Below are 9931 nucleotides of genomic sequence, written 5' to 3'. Positions count from 1 at the left end.
TTACAATTTACAATTTAGGCATTTAGCACACGCTCTTTATCCAGAGCGACTTAGAGTAAGCAAGGTAAACACATGCATCCAAATGTATAGAGACACTGTAGTGCCTCAGTAATCTAGGATCATAGGTAAACCAAGAACCTATAACCAATACCACAGTAGCCTATAACGTTTATAAACAGTATAATTATCACAAAATAAACAATATGTAGATTGAAACTATACAGACTATAGGGTGCCAGGTCAACAAACTAACCTGGCATCTGTCTAGGTTTGGATTGACAGCCGTGCTCAGCCCCTTCCTGTACTCGCTGTCCACTCACAACTTAAGCCACATACAGCGCAGACAAAGTTTGCAAACAACACCGGTGTCATCGGCCTGATTATAATGATAAGACAGCTTACAGTGAGGAAGTGAGAGTGCAGACATTTTGGTATCAGGATAACAACCTCCATCTTAAACATTTAGCAAAAGAAAGGAGAAGATGGTGGATTACAGGAGGCTGTAGGGAGCCACCTAAGAGAGCATAGCATACACCCTCCATTCATATCAACAGGCCTGCAGGGAGCAGCTCAAGTTCATCTGGGTTCAGGGAGGACCTGGACTTTTCGAGAACAATGTTAGAAAGTGCTTTAAAGTTCACCAGTAAGATAACAAAATGAAACCAAAACATACTTACACGTTCATAAACGTACACATTATATTGAAAATAACTATTGAGACAAACAAATGTGGAAGGAAAGGGTACTAAAATTTAAGGAAAGGCCTCGGTATACAAATACGTTTTCAGAAAGATGAATCTGACTTAGCTACTGTAGCCTTAAGTCCTCAGGCAGGGCATTCCAGAGCCTCTGTGCCCGGGCACCATGGGTGATCAGGCTTCATGGTGGCGAGGCGAGTCTTGGGAACTACCAAGAGTCCCCTACCTGAGGATCTAAGGCTGCGCATCAGCTTGTGCGGTTCCAGCATATCAAGGATGTACTGTAGCTGGGAGCCAGGCCTGGCAAGGCTTTAGAAGTCATCAGTAAAAAATGTAAATCCTCTAGTGCCTCGCTCTGGCCGAATGACAAGGCAGTGAGACAATGGCTTTTCTTCCTCCATTGACCGAATGCGTTTGGTATGGACTCAATGATACTGTGCAACCTCTACGAGGGAACCATTAGAGTATCCTCACTGGCACTGGCAGTGGTGTAAAGTAACTAAGTACATTTACTCAAGTACTGTACTTAAGTACAATTTTGAGGTATTTTTTTTACTTTACTGGAGTTTTTCCAATTTTCAGTAGGCCTACTTCTACTTCTACTCCACTCTCAGAGGCAAATATTGTACTTTTTACTCCACTACAATTATTCGAAAACTTTAGTTACTAGTTACTTCTTACCTCCGGGCTATGGTCGATGCCTACACCCCTGGCCGACCACTTCGGTCTGCCACCTCGGGGCGACTCGTCACTCAAGGGCCCTTCTGGCCGATCCACACGGTCACGACTCTTTTCTGTTCTGGCCCCACAGTGGTGGAATGAACTTCCCACTGATGTTAGGACAGCAGAGTCACTGCCCATATTTCGCCGCAGGCTGAAAACCCACCTCTTCAGGGAACACTACCCTTCCTCTCTGCCTGGCCTACTTGTTGTTAACTAGTTGTACGAACGCTTGTTTTCTATTGTTGTATTGTTTATTGGATCTTGTTTAGTCGATACACTTATTTGTTTTAGCTCATGCTCATTTGATTTTGTCTCATCTGTTTAGGGAAATAGGTAGCTGATATATTGCACTTTTACCTTAGCGCTAGGTATACTCTCGGTTGCTTGTTTTTGCAGAAAATGCACTTAAGACTTCTGGTGATTAGTAGTTTTCGTTCCCTACCTATGTTGAATACACTTATTGTAAGTCGCTTTGGATAAAAGCGTCTGCTAAATGACTGTAATGTAATGTAATATACTTTGCAGATATAAATTATTATTTTATAAAACATACATTAACCACTTTAGCCCTATTTTATACATAGGCTATTCTAAAATAGCCGATCTACAAGTTCACACATCTACTAAAAACACAGTTTGAATGTTGAAGGTTTTCATTCCAACAGGAGCATTCGAAGCCGGTGTCTCAAGGCACTCTTTGTCAAGGCAATCTCTTCAGTGGTGTTCCCTGGGTTTGTAGAAGTGTTGGTCTGAGGCAGCTCTTCAGTGGTGTTCCCTGGGTTTGTAGAAGTGTTGGTCTGAGGCAGCTCTTCAGTGAAGCTCTCCAGCTCATCCTTGAAATCCTGACCCATGAACACGTACAGCAGTGGGTTCAGGCAGCTGTTGAGAAATGCCAGGCAGTTGGCTATGGGGAGCCCGATGTTGACCACATCGCCCAGTGTTTCACTGTACTCTGTCACCAGGACATTCACAAAATCAATCAGATCTATTATGTGATAGGGGGCCCAGCACAGGAAAAATGCGGTGATAACAGTTGCTATGATTTTGAAGGGGTGGCGACCTGATTGGCCGGCCAGCGAGCGGTTATTCCTGAGCCAGTAGATGACAGAACAGCAGGAGACGATGACAGTGAAAGGGACCACAAATCCCATGAGGAAGCGAGTGATGATCATGACCCCATATCGAAAGTCCTCCAACTGAATCCCTTCGGGTGTACTGTCGTCACCAGAGAGTTTAAAGTTGTTGTAGCACCTGATGATGTCCTTATCATGGTCGGAGGAGGGTTGTGTGTCCCTAAAGACTAAGTAAGGGGAGCTGAGAGCCAGGGCCAGCAACCAGACACCCAGACTCACACAAGACGCCTTTCTGATGCTGCGGTAGTTCCGGGGCCACACTGGACACACCACACATACACATCTGTCAACACTGATGACCATCAGGATGTAGATTCTGGCATACATGCTCAGGAAGAAAACGGCACCGTTCATTTTGCACATGAATTTGCCAAAAGGCCAGTGGCCGTCTACAGCTATTTGTGTGATGCCCAGGGGCAGGATCGCTGTGACGAGGAAGTCGGCCACAGCGAGGTTGAGGTACCAAACGGTGTTGATGTTTTTTTTCATTTCGAAGCCCATCACCCAGATAACGGCACCATTTCCCAACACGCCGAGCACAAAGACCAGGCTGTAGATGGCGAAGGACACACTGTCGAGGGATCTTTTAAGTTCAGCATAATCATACTCCTCATTTTCATCCTCATGGTCCATAATTGTCCTAGAACCTAAAATAACAAAACAATTAAGGTACATGCTTTGTTTTAACAGGCCATGTATTGCTATTATACTGAACATATTTGGTGCCAGGGATCCCCGTACATGATTTGTAAAATATTTCAAATAATTACACCCCTACTTGTAGATCAGCCGTGATAGCTTTTGTCTCTGTCTTTACCGAGCTGGTAGAAACTGTTTGACTGACGCCTCATTTATTCTTCAATGCACGCCATGTGTGTGTATGTAAAAAAATATACACACACACACACACACACACACACACACACACACACACACACACACACACACACACACACACACACACACACACACACACACATAGCAAGCAACATGAGTTTTTTTCAGAAATGTCTTAGGATTTAGAACAGCGGTATAGAACAAGTGGTTCTCAAAAATAGCAGATGTACTCACAGCGCGTCACTTTGTGCCGCACTGTGAGCTTTTACATCTGGTATTTTTGGAATATTTTAGAAATTTCATCAGCTCTATTTTATAAATACATATACACACACATATACACACACACTACACATATATATATATATATATATATATATATATATATATATATATATATATATATATATATATATATATATATATATATATATATATATATATAGCAACATGAGTTTTTTCAGAAATGTCTTAGGATTTTCCTGCCAAGGGGGGTTAGGGTGACCAGTCCCACATTTCCATGACTTTTCAGGCGTCCCACAAATTGAGACACTGTCCCACATTGTGACTGGCAGGCTCCAGTGTACAGTAATAAATCAATGTGCAGGTGTTGAGATGTGCGCTGATTGTTGCTGAAGCTCTTAACATGAGCACAGAGCGAACTAGACTGGACCACACTAGACACAGCACTGCTCAAGCAGCACATGAATACATTATAGGGTAGGCTATGCTTTTTTTTAACAATGCAGTCACGGACACATTTATTTTGTTGAGAGACAATGTTCAAAGGAACCACTGCAGCATCGTTGATCTAAACAAAAGCCAAATAGGAGTAGTCTACTACCAGGGGTCATCACCATGCCAGCTTGTGATGGACATTTTCATCAATATTTTATTTTTGTCATGGACGTACAAAATAAATGGTCAATAATTTTACCAGAGACCCAAATGACTAGCCCTAAATGTAATATGCCATAGTGTCTATGCCAGTGTGCTGGGTTCGATTCCAGGCCAGGCCAGCAATGTGTCGATGTGTGGACTGAGCAAGACTCTTAACTCCTAATTGCTCCCGAGCGCCACGTATGGCTGATCACTGCTCCTAGTTGTTATAGGATGGATAAAATGCAGAGGACAAATTTTCGCATATGTGCAAATATACTGTGACATAAAAATCCCATAAGTCAATCGTTTAATATGTACAATTATGAAAAAAAGTGTAATGCACATCAAACATTAAAAACATGATTTATGATTAACATACTGATGATTGCACGTGACAATTTTTATATGGTAAAAATGGTTGAAGTTTCAGTTCCTTAGTTTATTTATTTTTATCAGTTCTCTGTCTGCCGGAAATGTCTAGTCAGATGAAAGTGTCTTTCCAAGTTCTCTTTCTTCACCATCACTGTGCAGTTCTCGTTGATGAGACAAATACTATGGTCAATAATTTTTACCAGAGACCCAAATGACTATAGCCCTAAATATGCCATAGTGTGTATGCCAGTGTGCTACACATTTTAAAACTATAGACTTCTCTTTAAACACTAGTGCCACAAACACTGAGCCAGAACAGAAGGGCCCCCTCTGGGCCCCAACAGACTCATTGTGGGCATGAGATCTATTTAGCCACAGTCGAGAGGGAAGCGTGCACATCTCAACAAAAACCTTTCAGGTGCTGAACAATAATACGTAAATTGGAGGAAAGGAAGGGAAGTTAATTTGCACACTGTAGCTCCCAGTAGAAAATGTATTGAGTTTTAAACAACGTTTCGACCACTGTGGGTCTTCATCAGGTCTAATACATTACATGAAGAGGGCGTGTTAAATACCCGACAAGAGAGGAACGTCACAATCAGAGGCAGCTTTAGTAGTGATTAACCACCGTCACACCCACCAGATCTAAAGGCTCAGGCTGAGGATAGTGCCATGCCGAGAACTTGATCTGGGAAAGAAAGGAAGCGGGGCAGTAAAGCCGAATGTCAATGAAATTAAAGGGGGATTAATTGTGGTTGAAAAATAGTAGCAGCTTAATGAACTGTTAACACACATGTACCATTGATATGCTGTCCGGGTCAATCCTGTGATAATTCACACTGCCCCACTCATTTGTTGGTGATCACATTCAAATCAGCAAACCTGAACATGGTAGGACGGAGGACGATATGAATGCATGTTTTTGTCAGGGTTTTTAAATTGCTCCATAATGGACAAGCTAACTCGTTTTCTGTTTGTTTGTCAAGGTACTGTACAGTTTCAAGATGTGTGGTTTCCGTTAAGGTGACAAGTATTTGATGTTGATGAGAAAGTCTTAGACCATGCATAGGTGGTGTAATGTAAGGTATTCCAGTGGAACATTGAAAAAAATAGGACAGCTATTAACATTACTTCTAGATGTCTGTCTTGTCTTGCATCCTCACTTGATGCAATCATATATACGGGACTAATACGACAAATCTCCTGCAACATATTAATGTTTGTCCGTGTACGGACATGTTGATGTTGATGACCCCTGTCTATACAGAATCAAGTTAGAACACAGTTATTTGCAAGCTTGTTTTAAAAGCAACAAAATGAAACAATGTAATTGTTGCATGTTGAACCTATCCCCTATAGCTTCCGCTAAATCGTCATTATCTCCGTGTTGTTTTTCTCCGCGCTGAACGCTGTTTGAAAGGGGTTTTAGAAACTGCTACTACTGCAAAATGGAATGTCGCCGATTGAAAATCAGAGAACTGAGAAAAATAAATAAGGAACTGAAATCTCAGCCATATGTATTTGTGTACCATAAATGGAACTGTGATGTCATCAGAATTCAGAAAGTATGTGTGTCATCAACGAGAACTGCACAGTGATGGTGAAGAAAGAGAACTTGGAAAGACACTTGTGGACAAACCACAAATCATCTGACTAGACATTTCCGGCAGACAGAGAACTGAGAAAAATAAATAAACTAAGGAACTGAAATTTCAACCATTTTTACCATATAAAAATTGTCAAGTGCAATCATCAGTATGTTAACAAATTCCATGCCAGAGTTTAATATCATAATGTACTCACCCACTGCCAGCGATTTATATGTATATATATTTTTTTTTCACCTCGCCACAGACCTCGCTAAATACCTTATGATCGCGTGTTCAACTGTTTGTAGACACACAGGGTAGTTGTGTGAGTGGCCCAGAGAAGAAATTTTCAATCGGCGACATTCCACTTTGCAGTAGTAGCAGTTTCTAAAACCCGTTTCAAACAGCGTTCAGCGCGGACAAAAACAACAAAGTGTCTTTCCAAGTTCCCTTCTTCACCATCACTGCACATAGTTGTTGCAATTCATGTCTTTTGTCTCATGACATCTGTTCCCAAACCCGTGCTGATGTCTTGTCTCATTAATTGTGGTTGAAAAATAGTAGCAGCTTAATGAACAGTTAACACACATGTACCATTGATATGCTGCTCGGGTCAATCTTGTGATAATTCACACTGCCCCACTCATTTGTTGGGGATCACATTCAAATCAGCAAACCTGAACATGGTAGGACGGAGGACGATATGAATGCATGTTTTTGTCAGGGTTTTCAAATTGCTTCATAATGGACAAGCTAACTCGTTTTCTGTTTGTTTGTCAAGGTACTGTACAGTTTCAAGATATATTCTAGATAGCAATCATTGCATGTCTAAATAATAAAGATAATAAAATAAAAGCATAGATACCTGTTTCAAAGTGTTGAAGAGGCGTCAGTCAGAGAAGTGTCTTGTTGTTCAAACTGTGGTCAGTGAACACTGAGGAACCAACTTCTAGCACTGTATACAGTATGTGTGTCATATGCATAATAGCCTCGATCTCCAGGCTTTTATTGTTTAGTTTCGCTAAAAAACAAAAGCCTTAAACCAGCGCGTCGGTGTACCCGGTATAGGAAGTGTTTCATTTCCCCAACCAACCAGAGTGCAGTGGGCGTCGCTCGTAATGTTGGTTGACGGGGCGGGGGCTGACGGACAGATCGGTGAACCAATGGGATCATGCGCATTCTCTCCACGCTGATTTTAAACCCGCCCCTCTATACTCGACAGCAGGAAGGCTAGTGCAGCCTATATGCATAACAGCCAACCATAGTGCATCTTTGCTGAGGTAAAAATATCAACGATTTCAAATGGGGAAGATGCATTTGTTTATTATTAAAAGCGAGCCCCACCCCACCCCACCGTCCGAATGAAATAACATACTGAAAAACTGTCATAATTGAGTATGAACTTGACAATGGACAGTGCAGTGTAAAAGTGCTGTTTTCTTACAGTTTAATCATGCAAACAAAACGTAATATCATTTCATTTACATGTAAGTGTCATATCATTGCTGTTGGGCAGAAACCTCTATGTTTGTCTCCGCCAGGCCGAAAGGCATGGCGAGAGAGTATGTTTTGCCCCCTGTCCGTCCGTCCGTGTGTCAGTGTGTCCGTCCGTCCGTCCGTCCGTCTGTCCGTGACCAGCTAATCTCCGCCACCGTTGGCCTGGTCCTCTGCCCCACATTTTTCAGATCAGCCTGTCATAGCGCCACCATGAGGCCGACTTTTGCACATTTTTGGATATTACACCTACAGATTTGATCCAAACAACACACAAATCGATACACAGTATATCTATAGTCATGTGATCAACACAGATCTGTCATTTTCCATATTCCATCCTGATTGGCTAATATTGGCTTCCAAAGTCTGCAGGATTTGTTTTGAAAAAAATGCCTCAAATCATGAACGCAGCATGCGATTACCGTGAAATTTTCCAAGTACATTCCCACTTGGCCCAGGAAGAAATGCCACTTGAAAACGTTCACATCAGCCTCATGGTGGCGCTATAACAGGCCGATTCACGTTTTTACCTATAACTGCACCGATCTGCGTGAAACATTGCACACACACTCCCTAGAGGCCAAGGAAAAACCTTTGTGATGCATTTTTCACATCTGCCTTTTAGAGCGCCACCAGGAGGCTGACTTTTGTAAAACAAATGTTTTCCTCGTACTCCTTCAGATTCTGTCCAAAAAACACGCAAATCGGTACACAGTATTTCTATGGTCATGTGATCAAGATGAATGTGTTGATATTTCATATTCCATCCTACTTGCCTTACATTGTCTTACAAAGTTTGCAGGATAGGTCCGTTTTGAACAAAATTCCTCAAATCATGAACTCAGTGTGCGATTGCCGTGAAATTTTGTACGCACATTCCCACTAGGCCGAGGAAGAAATGCCCCCCTTTTTACATTGGCCTGTTATAGCGCCACCAGCAGGTCTAATTTAGCAAACCACATTTTTGGAACAAAATCATGAAAGCAGTGTCCGATTGCTGTGAAAAGCCTAAGAAGAAATGTTACCCTTTTCACATTGGCCTATTATAGCGCCACCAGGAAGCCAAAATAACCTACAGTACCTGACCTGGCGGAGACTTGTTTAACTTTGTTTTTGTTTTGTAAATTGACTGACTCTGACTTCCTCAGAGTGCATACATTGACCGTTGTGAGCTTGTAGATCAATATTTTTTTTTTTTGTGAGAAATCTTAGAAGTAGATGAAGTGTGTGTGTGTGTGTGTGTGTGTGTGTGTGTGTGTGTGTGTGTGTGTGTGTGTGTGTGTGTGTGTGTGTGTGTGTGTGTGTGTGTGTGTGTGTGTGTGTGTGTGTGTGTGTGTGTGTGTGTGTGTGTGTGTGTGTGTGTGTGTATTGAACCAATGAAAAGTGTCAACAACAACTTGTGACTAAACATTAACTGGAATGGAATGCACTGTCAGAACTGATTGTAAAATAGAAAACAAAATCAAGCTATAAGGAACAACTGAAAAGTGATCTAATAGCCCAAAGGTTGCACGTCATTAAAAATAGGGCATTGTGTGTTTGCACTGAAATGGTCAGGCTTAGATATCGCCTTATCAATCAGATGCATCATGCTGGAAAGGAAGTCAACAGCCTGCTGCTACATCTATTGTGGCTCCCTGATGCATCCGTTACCACAACTTCCTTTTGCTTACTGACTTGCCATAGCTGAAAAGTAGAGGTTTTTGCAGCATAGCACAACCCAAAATACACAGAAACACACAAAAAGCAAGCCTTATTTTGCAATAGAATTTTTACCATTTTAATGACTCTAAAACAGCTATCTGTTGGAATGAAAACCTTCTTCAACATTCAAACTGTGTCATAGCCCATTAAAACCAGGAAAGAATCGTGACATTTTAGATTTGAGCTTAAAACGTTATAATTATTATACTTTGGCTATTTGAAAATAGCAGATATACAAGGTCATAGCGCGTCAGTTCGTGCCGTGCTACGAGCTTGTACAGTAGATCTATTTTTGAATTGTATCAAAATGTACTTAAACTAAAAGTAAAAAAGTTTGAGAACCACTGATATAGAAACATTTTGTAGAATCTCCCAGAAGCAAAGATTTTAGTTACAAATGTTCGCTATATCTATTTAAAGATTTGCCCAAAAAATCCATGATTTCTCCCAAAAAAAATCAGATCTACAAGCTCATAGTGCGGCACTCGGTGCCGTG

General features: G+C 41.5%; 1 protein-coding gene across 1 annotated transcript; it reads right to left on the bottom strand.

Annotated features, from left to right (window-relative positions):
- Positions 1–2074: 2074 nt before the first annotated feature.
- LOC311044083 (chemerin-like receptor 1) lies at positions 2075–3187 on the bottom strand (the record flags this gene model as incomplete). The annotated part of the gene is made up of 1 exon (XM_084055504.1): positions 2075–3187. One exon carries the CDS (start codon positions 3185–3187, stop codon positions 2075–2077), a length of 1113 nt encoding a protein of 370 aa, XP_083911630.1.
- Between the last annotated feature and the right edge of the window lie 6744 nt (positions 3188–9931).

This window comes from Gymnoscopelus microlampas (assembly GCF_963454915.1).
Source record: "Gymnoscopelus microlampas genome assembly, chromosome: 1".
In the NCBI taxonomy this organism is placed as follows: Eukaryota; Metazoa; Chordata; class Actinopteri; order Myctophiformes; family Myctophidae; genus Gymnoscopelus; species Gymnoscopelus microlampas.
The sequence above is the reverse complement of the archived record's forward strand: the minus strand, read 5'-3'. Positions and strand labels throughout refer to the sequence as shown.